This window comes from Pogona vitticeps, chromosome 1 (genome assembly GCF_051106095.1).
Source record: "Pogona vitticeps strain Pit_001003342236 chromosome 1, PviZW2.1, whole genome shotgun sequence".
Lineage (NCBI taxonomy): Eukaryota > Metazoa > Chordata > Lepidosauria > Squamata > Agamidae > Pogona > Pogona vitticeps.
The window spans coordinates 351,744,050-351,758,833 of NC_135783.1; the positions used below are offsets into that span (position 1 = coordinate 351,744,050).

The 14,784-nt window shown below is 45.7% G+C and overlaps 1 protein-coding gene across 1 annotated transcript; it reads right to left on the bottom strand.

The window, feature by feature from the left end:
* Positions 1-5,933: 5,933 nt before the first annotated feature.
* On the bottom strand, positions 5,934-14,268 carry CGRRF1 (cell growth regulator with ring finger domain 1). The gene is made up of 6 exons (XM_020813028.3): positions 14,112-14,268; positions 12,765-12,904; positions 11,459-11,636; positions 9,702-9,849; positions 8,537-8,644; positions 5,934-6,711 (listed from the first exon to the last, which is right to left on the bottom strand). Exons 1-6 carry the CDS (start codon positions 14,213-14,215, stop codon positions 6,415-6,417), a joined length of 975 nt encoding a protein of 324 aa, XP_020668687.3. The 5' UTR covers positions 14,216-14,268; the 3' UTR covers positions 5,934-6,414.
* Positions 14,269-14,784: the final 516 nt, after the last annotated feature.

Sequence of the window (14,784 nt, forward strand, 5' to 3'; positions counted from 1 at the left end):
TGATTTTTAAAAAGTTGTTCGGATCTTCTGCTTTGAAGGCCCTCTTTGTTCATGAAGGCCGTTTCGGGACGCCACGACACAAAAGTCCTGGGAAGTGGGGTTCTTCCCCCTCACTGATTTTTGAAAGTCAAATGAAGAAAACAAGTGGACCACATTTTCAAGACAAATTCCAAAAAATGTTGCCGAGTTTTCATGAGCTGGAAGTATTTCGCATGAGCGAAACTCCCGCCCGCGGGGTTTGCAGAAGTGCAACACTGGCATTTATTTTTCATCCAAAGTCATGGTGCAACCATATTTTTGGAAATCTCCATCCTTTAGGGTTATCCAATGGCCTGCAAAACACTCATATCCAGTTGTGCTAACCTAACGTAACCCAATACCACTTTCGTCTTCACACCCGGGAAGAAAATGCAAAACCTGGCAAGTTACAAGACGGCATGCATCCGTTGTTACATTCTTTAGCCCTTTTCATAAACCCTGTGAAGATCTTTGTTGCAAAAGGGGAGAAAACAGCTGGAATCCGATCCTAACAAACGACTGCCAGCTGTTCTTAGATAAAAGTGCAATCCTGTGCATGTTTTCTTCGGAAATCCCTCGGAAATCATTGGTGCTTTTTTTTCTGAATGAACATCACAGGTAGGTCCAAATGTGTCTTAATTGTTCTAGTTAGCAGGAAGGAAGGCGATCTTAATTAGAAATAGGAAGGTGCTTAAAAGGAAGGTTGACCGTTTTTACCTGGTTAGCCTGAAAGAATTTGGTAAAAAATTACTTTTTTGGAGCGCAGCCTGGTGGAATCATTGGTTCCATCTCTGGAGATGAAGAACCGAGGCTTTCAAAGAGTGCCCCCTTTCCCCACTTCTTCATTTCAATTCTTTAACTACAACTCCTGGTGCTGATGGCTGGGGGTTTCTGGGAACTGTAAGGGTTGGGAAGGAGTCTTAAGAATTCACCTGGAAGTCTTTTCATGCCCTAATGGCTGGGACTCTGTTGCCTGCACCATCCCAAAATCACAGATTTCCCATAGTAAAATGATCCCTTTCCCCAGAGGTAAAGCCAGCCCAGGAGGAACTGCAGTTGTTGAGCTCTGAAGAGCAAGAGAAAAGAAGCAGGATTATGTTTTTTTTTCCAGAATACACTGCAGGCAAAAATAACAACTGTTGCAGCAGGGAGTGGAAACCCTACCAGATGCAGTGGTTCTTCTCTAGGCAATGTAAGGGGAAAGCACCATCTAGCGGACATTTGTCAGATATTAGCGCAAGAACATTCTGGTTTAAATAGTTTTGGGGCGTCAATGTCATTATGCACAGATTTCACGAACACTGACTTATTTAATAAGCAGGTGCTGTCAAGTTAATTCTGATATATGCCATCCCTTTCAGGGTCTTCTAAATTGAGATTACTCAAAAGTGGTTTCTTTTTTCCTGGGATGAAAGCGCAGCCGGCCCAAGGCCACCCAGGCTGGCTTTTCTCCCTGGAAGGGACAGTGCGGGATTCGAACTCTTGGCCACTGAGCCAGCCAGCCAGCTCCTTAATGCTTATTCACCCTCCCCCTCTTTACCCCTCCCCTTCCGTTCCTCAGAAGGAGCTCAAGATGGCAAACTCAGGTCTCACTGCTTTCGCCTCCCACCTTATAGATAGACCCTATAAAGTAGGTTAATCTGGATCGATAGGACTATTATAGGCTTATTAAGTGAGTTTCATGGCTGGGTGAAACTCAGCTCCCCAACGCTGGTTTAGCGTTGGGACCACTCTCCCACACTGCCCATGAAACAGGATCGTGATCTGGCAGGCTTTATATATAGTACAGAGATTAATTTTGATAAGCTGAACTATTTGCTAGCGGAATATTAAGATCTGCACCATAGCATCCTGTTCTGGAATAGATCTGTACTATGCATTTAGATTTGAGACCTCTGTAACCATTAGGACTGGATTCTAAGACATCTGTATCCTAAGACACCCAAAGCTCACTAGCAGAAAATTCCAATAATCTGACTGGGCTGCAGCCCCCGGATTCGGCATGATGGGATGATGATGGTGAAAATGTTATCCAACTGTATAATATGGATGGACCTTTTGCTCCTTAGGAGCTAGGAAACTGCCTTGTATTGAATCAGATTGTGTGCTCCAAGCAGACTGGGAGTTGTAGTACAAACAAACAGCCCCCCCCACCTCTGGCTGCAAAAGCCATCCTGCAGGGAAGGTAGCCTTTAACTGGGAATTGCAGCTAGTTTTCAATATGCAAAGCATGTGCTCCAGCACTGACTACGTAGCCCATGTGCTGCCATCAATAGTGCCACAACCCAGCTGCCACCAATGGGAAGGTGTGACGGCTCCTTGTCACCTTATTCCCTGACCCAATCAAAATGTACATGAGGAGGAGCCAAGAAAAAGGCCACGCCTCCTTGAAGCGGCTTCCCTCCTGCTTTTAAGTGGAGGTGTGTGGAATTTCCCAGGTGGCTATGGGGAATTCTGGGTATTGTAGTTCAAGAAGGCCTTCGCCTCTACTTTTCAGCAACATCAGGCTGTATATGGAGGCTGAAGTCTCTCTCCCCCTCCTTTACATCGCTGCCTGGATATGTCACGCAAACATGCTTTAGCTTTCAATATGACAGGCGTCTAATTGAGCAAACATGAAACGTTCCTTGCCAACAGAACTGGGGCCATCTGTCGGGACTTGCGGCTCCGTCTCTCGTCTCGTGTTTCAAGGAGCCCCAGATTTCCATAACTTAGAGGCTGACCGCCTGGAGAAATTGGTGGAAACCGCAGAGAGGAAGGACAGGGCGCAGTCGCTGGAATCATCTCTGATGCCGGAGCATGTCTGCAGGGGGTGATGAACTCTATGCTGTGGCCCTGGGGTGAATAATGCATCTTTGGCACATAACCGTGGCTCTTGTATGTAATTAAGGTAAAGGTTCCTCCTCTTGACATTGAGTCCAGTCGTGTCCGACTCTAGGGCGTGGTGCTCATCCCCGTCTCCAAGCCATAGAGCCAACGTTTGTCTGTTTCCGTAGTCACGTGGCCAGTGCGACTAGACACGGAATGCCATGCCCTTCCCACCGATGTGGTCCCTATTTATCGACTCACATTTACATGCTTTCGAACGGCTAGGCTGGCAGGAGCCGGGACGAGTGACGGGTGCTCCCTCCGCCACGTGGATTCGATCTGAGGACGGCTGGTCTTCTGACCTTGTTTAACCCACAGCGCCACCACGTCCCATGGGGGAAGGCCAGTCCCCACACTCTTGAAAACAGGGGTAGCCTCTGGCTTGTGGAACCAGCAGATCCACAGCTGCAGAAGCTCTTGCCTGCACAGAACAGGCTACTGGCCTGCCGATTTATAATAGCCTGTCCTTTTGGCTATTACACCAATGAGAAATGTTGGTTGCCTTTGCAGGAAGTGGGAAGCAGGACGCAAAACGCTGTAGCAGGTCAAGGTTTAAGATGCTGCAGGATCTTTGGCTGGTTTTGCCACAGAAGGCACGCGGACACACTGGTTTGCAAGCTGATCTAGTCAAGATGCATCAGTGACTGGAAATGCTGAGTGGAGGCAGGGGAGGAGAAAGGGGTATGTATGCAATGGGGGGGGGAGACGGTTTGCATGTGAATACCTGGACGTGGTGGCGCTGCGGGCTAAACCGCAGAAGCCTGTGCTGCAGGATCAGAAGACCAAGCAGTCCTGTCGCTTGTCCCAGCTCCCGCTAACCTAGCGGTTCGAAAGCATGCAAATGCAAGTAGATAAATAGGGACCACTTTGGTGGGAAGGTAACAGCGTTCTGTGTCTAAGTCGCACTGGCCATGTGACCACGGAAGATTGTCTTCGGACAAAACGCTGGCTCTATGGCTTGGAAGCGGGGATGAGCACCGCCCCCTAGAGTCGAACACGACTGGACAAAAAATGTCAAGGGGAACCTTTACCTTTTACCTGGATAAAGGTGCATATCAGAGAAGGGTGTTCCTTTCTGTTTTGCTTATTTTGCCATGTCTACGGCAGGAGGTGGCTCCAGAGAGAAGAGGCAAACTGTCCTCTGACAGAGTGGAGGTGCTAGCCATGGAAAAGGCAAGGCGTAACAACAACCCCAAGCCACCCACCCACTCCTTCTTGACTTTCTGCTCTTTGCATAGGAGGTAGGTGCCAGGGGTGGCCCTGTAGACCCTTGCCTCTTGAGCCCCGAGATTCCCCTAGCCTTGCTGGTGAAGACTTCACTCTAACAGGACTTGGAAGGACGCACTTTAGCTACCGTTGCTGTAGCCAGAGGAGAAAAAGAGAACGAGGGGCACCGCATGAAAGATCAGAGTAAATTCACTTTAGGCCATGCGTGTTACAAAGAGGGGTGACCAAATTGCCCCTTAACCTACACTCCGTCAGACCTTGGCGCTCACCTCGATCCCACTCACAAAATCGCAGCGAGGAAGGAAATGGAGATTCCAGCTCACCTCGAATCCCTGGCTTTGGGTGAAACCCAGTCTGTTTCACCCGACCCGACCTTGCAAGAATTTTCAACGTGGCAGCCGCGTTTGACCATTCCAATTCATATATCAAAACCAAAGTCTTCTGGCACCCTTAAGGCTGACGAATTTATTTCAATGTGATCTTTCAGGAACGACAGTTTGCATCTTCAGAGACGCTGCGCAAAGCTCACATTGAAATAAATCTGCCCTGTGTTGTTTATTTAAGTTGTACGTCACCCCCACACTACCCAAACGTCTCTGGGCAGCTTACAACAATTATGGGATTTGAGGGGGGCTAAAAGGGCAAGAACAAATCCAGTTCTTGAAGCAGCACTAAAAATCGGAGGCAGGAGTGAAGCGTCGGGTGTTTTGGTTCCTTGGAGTGGACGCTGGATGCAATGATGAAAAAACAGAATGATTTTTTGTGATTTAGTCCTCTCCAACCTTGGAAGTCTATTCCTAATCAGTAAGGGGGGGGGGATCAGAATGGAAGACTTCATGTAGGCCAAGGGCTTAAAAACCATGGGCATGAGACTGTATTCCACCAGAACACTTAACATGTTGGCACATACTGTATCCTGTTGCCTGCAAACGTTCTGCAGAACAGTTAAGTTTTGTGTGTGTTTCCTTCTTCCTCGCCACTTTTGCTTTGTATAAAGCAAAGGGGTGATTCCTTCCTTGCAGAACTACAGTATGGGCCGCAGATGGGTAGGGCTCAGACCCATAGTCAAATGGAATGGCACTAACCGTTGTTTCCTGATCTGCCCGCCCTTGTCATCCCTAGGCTTCCAGCCCCTCATGACTGGGACAAAGGGCTCCATTTAGAGTCTATGGGTCTGTCTGTGGGTTCTTAACACAGCACATCCGTACTCTGTGTACATCTTGTCTGGGGCAAGCTAACCTCTCCGGTTTGCCACTCTCTGGCAGAAAGCCAGTAGTGAGTCACAACCGAGTAAGCCCATTGAATCAGTGGAGATTTGATGGGTCAATACCCATTCATTCATTCATTCATTCATTCATTCATTCATTCATTCATTCATACCACCCCGTTAGTGCAAGTACTGCACTGGAGGGTTTATATAAAATCAAAACTAACAACTCTCAACACCTTACAAGATCAAATAATACAAATATAATTTAAAAAGATCATGTTTTATTTTCCTGGAAGTTGGAATGCCCAAGTATCTGACTTATGTAACTTCCATTCATTCAGTGGGCCTACTCTGGTTGCCCCTTACCAGTGGGTTTCAGTCACTGAATATTTTCTTCTTAAGTTTTGAGCCTGCCCATTTTTCTTGACTGTGGCCGTCCCTACCTAGGCTGAGCTGGTCTTCACCGGAGGAGAAGCGTTCCAACCCTGAAACAATACTTCTGAGAGTTCCACAAGGAAATCAAAGCAGCCAGTTCTATCCAGAGTGAACCCAAGAAGATCATATATATGCACAAAAGAATGACGGACTATTGGAAAAAAAAACCAGTGAATGAGCTGCACAGATTATATTCCTTTCCTTGCGTTATTCCCTTTGCTACAGCGGAAAAGCCCAAAGTGACTAGTGATTGGAAATCCACCCACCGTCTTTTGAATCTTTAATAAATAAATAATACTATATTCCTCACAAGGGAGAGAGGAAAGAACGTCGGCCCGGTATGTTCCTGCTGCACCCGGTTGCTGGCACGAACCTCTTCATCATCCTTCGTTAGAACACCCCGGAGATTGCTTTCTGCGTTAAAGACGCTCTTCACGCTGAGCGCAACAGGGCGGCTTCTTTCTCCGTTTGTGGCGCCCCCAGAAGGCTGCGCTGGGGCTCCGACCTCAGGCACGCTAAACGTTCTTGGCTTCCAAAATAAATTAAGGGGAGGTGCAAACGCTCGCGGCTGATCAGCCACCGGAACGGTCTTTGGAGTGGAAGGAGAGAGATAGACTGTCCCAAAACAGGTGAGTTTCTCTTTCTGGTCTTTGTTCTTACTGCGTTTGGCTGCTCAGGGGAAAGGATTCACCCACAAATTGCCGACACATCGGGCACTGCTGGAAGTATTTCACACACTCGTCACACAGGCAGGTGTGCCTGCAAGGGAGGAGGACCCAGTTGACGGGCCGATTCTGGCAGACCACACAGTCCTTACTGCTCTCTTCTGGTGTCTCCAGCTCGTCCCCAGCCAGCCTGACGTCTTCCAGCAGAACGCGGTCGTCTTCGATTGTGCGAACGGACGGGGGACTGTTCAGAGACGATGTGTTGCTGTTGGCCGACATGAAGAGTTGCTGGAGTTGCAGGGAAGCCCAGGAGGAGGAGGAGGGAAGGAACGAACCAACATTTAGGAACCAAGGAAGCTACCTAACATCGTAATATCACAAGAAGGCAAGACTTTTTTTTCAACAGTGCTGAAAAAAAAAACAACTGGTGACAGCAGGAAAAGAGGAAGCCTAAATATGAGATGGTTTCATTTGGTAAAGGAAGCCATGGGCTTGAATTTGCAAGACTAGGGCTATTAATGGTAGCGCCTTTGGGAAGTCATTCATGGGTAGCATCAACAAAGTTAATACGTGATGTATATAAAAGGAAGCTAGAGGCGGTGCCTCAACTTATGGACGTCCCGACTTAGGACCATTTCGAATTACGACCAGCTCTGGCCGCAAAATTTTGCTTTGACTTATGGGTGGAGCTTCCAGTTACGACCGGAAAAAAAAGAGGGAAAGGTGGGGAAAGTGGGGAATTTGAACTGCTTCCAGTTAACCACTGGTCAGCGAAGAGGCTGCTTCTCTGTACCTCGTTCGTCCCAGTGGTTAGAGAGTGTGGGTTCGGAGAGAGACTTCAGACTGCCTGGTACTGTACTGTACTGTGGGTTGTTTCTTTTTGGCTTCTTTTTTTAAATTTTTGCTTTTTGGATTTTTGGCTTTCTTTTTTAAAACAGACAGACTGCCTGTTCTGGGCGAGTACACTGTATGTACTGCACAAGGTTTTTGCAGTGTGGGTTTGGGCTAGGTGGAGGGGAGGTTATGTTTCTGTGCTCTGATGGGTCTTGCGGTGTGGGTTTGAAATGTGAAAATCAGACTGTAATATGAAATTAAAATTAAATGTGAAAATTAAGACTGTAATTTTAAAATGTAAAATTAGACCGAGAGGTCTGTTTGCTGGAATAATGGTTGCTGGATTTATTTATTGCATTCTGTGGCTTCTAGGGTTTGTGTACTGTGACCTCTCTTTTGTTTTAAAATGTGTGGGTTTAAAAGGTGTTTCATTTTAAAAGGTATTTAGACTCCAAACTCTCCCCCCCCTTGTCTTCTCTCTCTCTCCTCTCTCCCTTTTTGTGCCTAAAAGCACAAACCTTCGTCTGTTGGAGTCTGTGTGCCCCAGTGATAACCTTCTTTCTTTCTTTCCTCTTTTCCCCAATGTTCCCTCCCTCCTTTCCTGTCCTTTTTTTAACCTAAGTCATCTTAGGTTAAAAGAAGAAAAATTCTCCCCTAGTGGTCGTGGATGGATTAACCGCTTCGACTTGCGACCGGTGCCTCGAGATACTACCAAAAAAAACCCCACAAAAAACAGCCAGAACGGATGAATTGCGTTTCATGCATTTCAATGGGAAATGGTGCTTCGACTTACGACCATTTCGAGTTACGACCATCTTCTGGAATGGACTGAGTTCATAAGTCGAGGCACCACTGTGCCCCTATTTTAAGTGACCAAAGGAACCTCAGATTTTGCTACAATACGCCTACAATTATGAAAGGCTCTTGTTCTTTCCTTTTCACCTTGAAAACTAGAGGCTAAAAACAAGACAATGTCATGCAATATTTACATTATACCTATCAGTTATATCACTGAATGACTACAGTTCTCCTTTCTCGTCGTTCTACCATTGTTGCTGGGAAAAGAAAAAGCAATGCCTCTGCCATCCAGATGTTTCAGTAACGTTCTTTGAACTTTCTGCACCCCCAGGTAAACAAGAATAGTTATCTAGCACTCGATTTTCACCAGTTATTTCTTGTCTGGATGCAGAACGCTCAGCCCATTTAACACGAACCTCAGTCTTTTTTTTCCTGAAAAAACTTTTGTTCCATATAAAAGACAAGGAATCCCAAAGCTTACCTTTAAATCATGAAATTGTCCTTGGGCTAAGAGCAAATACTGATACAACATCCTGCAGGAAAGTCTGTAACTGTTATCAGGAACATGAATGATTGACACCATAGCGATCTTTTAAAAAAAGAAAAGAAAAAAAAGGTTTCATCTATTGTTTAAAAACAACAGTAACCCACCAAATGTTCTGACGGATGAGAAAAAAAAATATGAAGCCTCTTAGCCTTAATTTCTAACAAGATAACATCCACATTCTGCATAAGTTCTGCTTGATCGTTTAGGGCTAAAATCCCAACTGCAACTCACAGGCCTCATTCCGCCAGCTTAACATGTATGACATTTTCTCGGCATGTATTTATATCTCTCTCTATCCATGTACAACACACACCAGCAACTTGCAATTTGAACCCACAGGGATGCTTCGCACCCGCCAGAGAAGTGACACCCCCCCACCGCGACTTTAGACTTCACTGTACCCACATGCTTACATACATGTGTGCGCGTTTGCTCACATGTGTCCACGCCTGCACACTCTTACTGCAAAATTTGAAATTCTATGCTGCCTTTTGAATTGAAAGGGTGCATTTCCATGTCTGATGTTATCCATGCTCCTTTGCTTTGAGCTGGTTGTCTTATGTTTTGTGCCGAGGACACAGAATAAAAGCTGGAAAGTGAATACTTTGGAAGAAAAGTGAGGAAAACATTTTAAGAAGCCACCTAGCTTTCGTTCGACACCTTCAACTTTGAAATGCATTCAATTTCCTGCTTCAGGTTGAGTAAAATCCTCCCCAGTGACCATAAATTAGCTCTTCCAGGCGAAAGTTAAATGAAACCAGTTGAATATCACTAATCAGCCCCATCAAGTTACAAGTTCACCCAGACAAATCTTCCATTAGATGAGAAATCAGGACCTGTTATTAACTTTTGCCAATTTTTCCCTGCAGGCTGAAATGGATCCAGCTTCTAGAATATAATAATTTCCAATTACTAGTTTTCTACTCCAAGACCGTCGGAGAGATGCGACTTCAAAAAGGACAATAAAAAAGACCCAAAGCAATGCAACAGTAGGGGAAAAAAAGCAATCACCAAATTGCTTTTGCTCAGCAGTAATTCTTCTATATCTCTAGTATATAAACTTGTTTCCATGTTGTTTTAAAAGACAAACATTACTTACAATGTCATAGATTTCTCTGTTGTCTTCATCAGCTAAGGTCAGCAGCGCTACGAGTGGGTACCGAGATCGAGGCACCGGTCCAAAATCGGTGATTTGTGCCTCTTCTGGTAACTGACAGTGCTTTTCCTCCTTCTCTGTCTTTTTAATGCTTGGTACGTGTCAAGGAGCTTTCACGCTGCCAGTACAACTGAAGACAAATGCCATTTTGGATGCCAATGTTGTTGGTTTTTTAAAAACAAATTTGGGAGGGTGTGCCAACTCTCTTGCTAAGCCAACCTGTTTAAAGTGGGACAGCTTGCGTTGTGTTTGTCCCTGATAATAATCTGCAAGCACAGAATGCTGTACTGCCACCTTGGACCCTTTAGGAGAAAGGTGGCATGAAAATATTCAAAATAAAGACATTCCGTTTCAAATACTGTGAACTTTCTCTCCTCATCACCTCTTTTAAAAACAGTACCAGCTGGAGAAATGAGCAAATTTTTCAGATATCAAGGAGCATGGCTCCACTGGACTCTGTAACTGTCTGTTTTCAGCCATTAAGACGGAACTGACTTATAGAGAGCTTAACAAGTGAGATATTTAAGGAGCAGCTTTACCAGTTACACCCCAATCCCCAGTGAATGTCTGCGGCCGAGGAACAGGAATGGAACCCTGTTCTACCAGAGTCCCAGGCTGTTACTCTGTCCATTACACCACACTGGGAATCTGCAATTGCTCCACTCCAAATCTGCCAATACACAGAACAGGTCTGCTGACAAGCCGAACAAATCAGCTAATAAATAGAACACGCGATGCACAAAACCTAAGTAAAATTAATAAATGCATGCCTAATTCATCTTGCATGATTTGGTCACAACTTCTCTTTTCAATTGCTCTGGTTACCCTGCCAAAGACTGTAAATTTCTGATAAAAAACAACAACTGATCTGTATACAATGGCAAGGCTGTCAAAAGACTTGCAAATCTACTTTCTGCTCTCCCCTCGGCTGTGCAACAGCTATGCCACAGAAAAGCAGTGCACAGAGCAAGTGGGTCATTGGCAGCAATCCACATATTTCCAAACAGCTCATTAGTGGGTGCAGAACAGTTTGCAAAGAAGAAATGGAGATATGTTTTTCGACGCTCCATATCCAGAGCTAAGGGAGGTCCTGTCTTCAAATAAATAAGGGTTCCATTTGCAAACTGAGTTTTATCACCATGATTTCTGTCCTCATCCTCCACTACGCTAGTGGAAATCATTTATATAAATAGTGGAAATCGTTTATGTAAATCATTTATATAAATATATAAATATCTATCTATTGATCAATCAATTGATCGACAGAGATATAGATAGATAGATAGATAGATAGATAGATAGATAGATAGATAGATAGATAGATAGATAGATAGATAGATAGATAGATAGATAGATAGATCGATCGATCGATCGATCGATCGATCGATCGATCGATCGATCGATCGATCTTACGTTGTTTATATAAACAATTTCCACTAGTGTAGTGGAGGATGAGGACAGAAACCATGGTGATATATATATTTAAAAAAAGAAACAAAACCGGAACCTAGGCACCCAGAAGAGGATATAATATCACCAAGCATCCATTCTCTGGAACCTCTTTTCCTTGTTTTTTTCCCTCTGAAATGTACTTGGCATGTACAGTACAAAGGCTGGAAACTTGTTTGTTTACAAGGGGCTATTTCCTGGAATCTGCTTCCACATGAAGCTGAAGGCGTGGAATCTTGGTTAAAGGATACTGGTACTGTTGGCGGTAAAGGTATTCGTTGCACAGCGCATCTTCAAAGGCCTGGGGAGTTTTTAGGCGAAGGGAACGGGCATGCATCTGCAGAGCTTCATGGAGCCTTTGCACACTGCAGTCCCAGTAGCACGTCAGGTGACAATCCTCCAGACAATCAAGCCCCAGCGTTATGCCACCTTGGGGATAAAACACCGATACAAGGTCATGAAATCAGCCACTTTGAAAGGTCTCTAGTGAAACATGACTCCTACAGTCCCACTGGGATACAGCTGGCATCATATTACGATCATGGAGTCTTTCAAGTCAATGTCTGTTCTTCTGGCAATGATGATCTGGCAAGGCCTCTTAACCAGCTTTAAATTAAAGTATTTTTACCTCTTTGAGCTGAGGCTTAAATTCTAAGCATGTTTGGACTTCATCCCTGGAGCTCAAAATGTGTCTTTTGACTCAGCTTTCTAAATTCTACGTAGCAAAGCACCTGTGTTCCAACTGGGATTCCCCGTAATGCACTTGTGTGGTACCACATCAGACTTCTAGCACCAAGGACAGAGAATCGAGAACAGCATTTTCCAGCCTTGCGTCTCCAGGTGTTCTTGGACTAAAACTCCCAAAAGCCTTCACTCCTAGCTGTGCTGGTCAGGATTTCTGGGAGTTGTAGTCCAAGAACATCTGGGACCCAAGGTTGGAAACCACTGAACATTAACAACACAGTGTGCTCTACATATCTACTCATGTTTAGATATATTGGATTTCAGTGGTGCTTCCTTCCAGGTAAATGAGTACAAGATTACAGGTTACGCCTGTTATTGACAAGCACAGGCCATGGTTCTCTTGCAGAAACCTGTGTGTGCAAGAGCAACGTCTGGTGGGCTTTCTTCTGTGTGTGTGTGCGACCAGGTGCCTGCCTGATTGTGCAACTAGAGCACAATCAGTCACATGAGACGCAACCTGCTCTCTCCATGTTTCACAAAGGATTCTGCCTTTCCCCTTTGCTTCAGTCAAGTTTATAACGGAGACGTTATACAGAAGTCAGAACGATCATTCACATTCCACTCTGCTTTCTCTTGGGTTCGATCAGTGAGCTTGAGGGAGGCAATTTAAACCCAGATAACAACCCTCTAAGTTAGGTGAGGAAATATGGCTTTTTAAAAATCTCATTCAGACAAATTCAGTGGATGATTTCCTACAGGAAAAGTTTCTGCAAGTAAACAATCGGCTTCTTGATGTGGCCAAGAACAAAGGGTAGAAAAGGATGTACGAACAATGGCTAAACATTTACAGTTTAAAAAAAAAAATCCACTGACTTGTAGCTGAAGCCGTCGTCAGATTTTTTATTTCCAAGCTGAACGGGTTCTTCACTTGCCGCATCTGTTTTTGGGACACTTTCACATTTGACTCCGTTTCTTCTGAGTTTCTCAAAATCACGGGGACGTCCCACCCAAACCTGGGAAGGACAAAAGGAACATACGTGAATAGGAGCTTGTCACATACACTGAAATAGTAATTAGAGCTGTGATCACGACAACAACAAGGATGATGGTGATGTTGCAAAAGTTACCCTTGGACTTACATATAAAGCCCTAAACGGTTTAGGACCTCGATACCTGGCAGAGCGGCTGCTCCCACCTGGCTCTACCCATGTCAGTCGATCTAGCCAGGCTGGGCGGCTGAGGGGCTTGACCCCGAGAGAGACCTGGAAGGAGAGAACTAGAATCTGGGCCTTCTCGGCGGTGGCTCCTCGCCTCTGGAGCATCTTGCCCCCTGGAGATTCGCCCGGCACCCTCATTAGGAGTTTTTAAGAACCAAGCTGAAGACTTGGTTCTTCAGGCAGGCCTCCCCCCCCCCGCCCTTTCCATCACTTTGTCCCCTGTGTTTTCCCCATCTTGGACTTTTCCTATCTCCCATGTTGTCTGTTTTAATTCTTGTTTTATATATCCGGACTGCAAGCCGCCCAGGGGACATTCGTTGAATCTAGAAGGGCGGGGCAAAGCTGGAAAAAAATAAATTAATTAAAAACATTGGCATCTGATTATATTAGAGGGGTAAAAGCCAGAGGTTGGGAGTTCGATTCCCCACTCTTCAAAAGGTCAATGACCAGCCCCGGAGATTTTCCAGAATTATATTTATATTTCAATAAGATACAAACAACAACGAGTAGACATGGTCTAGAGGGGCGGGGTAAAAATCAAATAAATAAATAAATAAATAAATAAATAAATAAATAAATAAATAAATAAATAAAATAAACAATAAATATAAATAATTATATTTCCTTGCCAAAAGCAGGGGAGGAGCGGGGGGGGGGAAGAGAGGCTACCGAGTGTCCAACCCCCCCTTATCATGTCTTGCAGGTGCAGATCTGCCCCCCCACACTCAGTAAGGAAACCCAATATTTAGGTTTCTGACAGGTCCCTATATCGCCGCGCCCCCCCCTTTCCATCCCCATTCATCCCCACGGATTTCTCCACCTCCCTCCAAAATCCTGAGTCGCTTGCCCCCCCTCCCTTCCATTCCCCTGAGCCTCCCGTGCATTTTTTGGGGGGGACTACACCCTCCAGAATCCCCATGGCTGTGGATACTGGGAGGTGTAGTCCCCCCTTTCCCCCCCTCCCCCAAAAAAGGAATTTTTCTTCCCAAGGCTCTGCACTGACCAGCCCATGACGAGGCCGCTGGTGACCAAGAAGCAGACGAAGACCACGGAGATGTAGAAAAGCGGGGAGTACTCGTAGAGCGCCACCAAAAAGGCGGCGGCCATCGGGGAGCCCCAGCCGGAGAGAGACGCCCGGGGTTGTCAACCCAGAGCGCAGGCGCGAGCCGCGCGCGCATGCTCCCTCGAGGCAAGGAAGCCGGCCTGCCCGTTCTCCGCTCGCCCTTCGTTCCCCTCTCTGCTTCTCCCCCTCCCCCCCGCCTTCCTTCTTACTCTGAGCGACGGCTGGGGTTTTACAGCAGCCCTGTTGCTTGTCAATCTATGGCCCTGAATTTCCATGGACTGCAGCCCCTTTTCCCATCCTCATCTTGCAACCCTCTTTGTCTAATAAAATGATATTTATATGGTGTGATTATATTTTGTATGTTGTTTGATGTATTGTATTTGAATTGTATGTATGGGGGGGGTGCTATTCCTTTTATTGTTGTACACCGCCCGGAGTGACCACCAGATCAGGCGAGTGGTCTGGAAGTCGAATGCATGCATGCACGTGCACTTGCGTGCATACATGCATGCATGCATGCATGCATACATACTTGGGGAGAGAGACTGTATTCCAATTTGCACCACTAGATTTGACATTTGCAACTTGCACCTCAGAGTCTGCAGCCCCCATT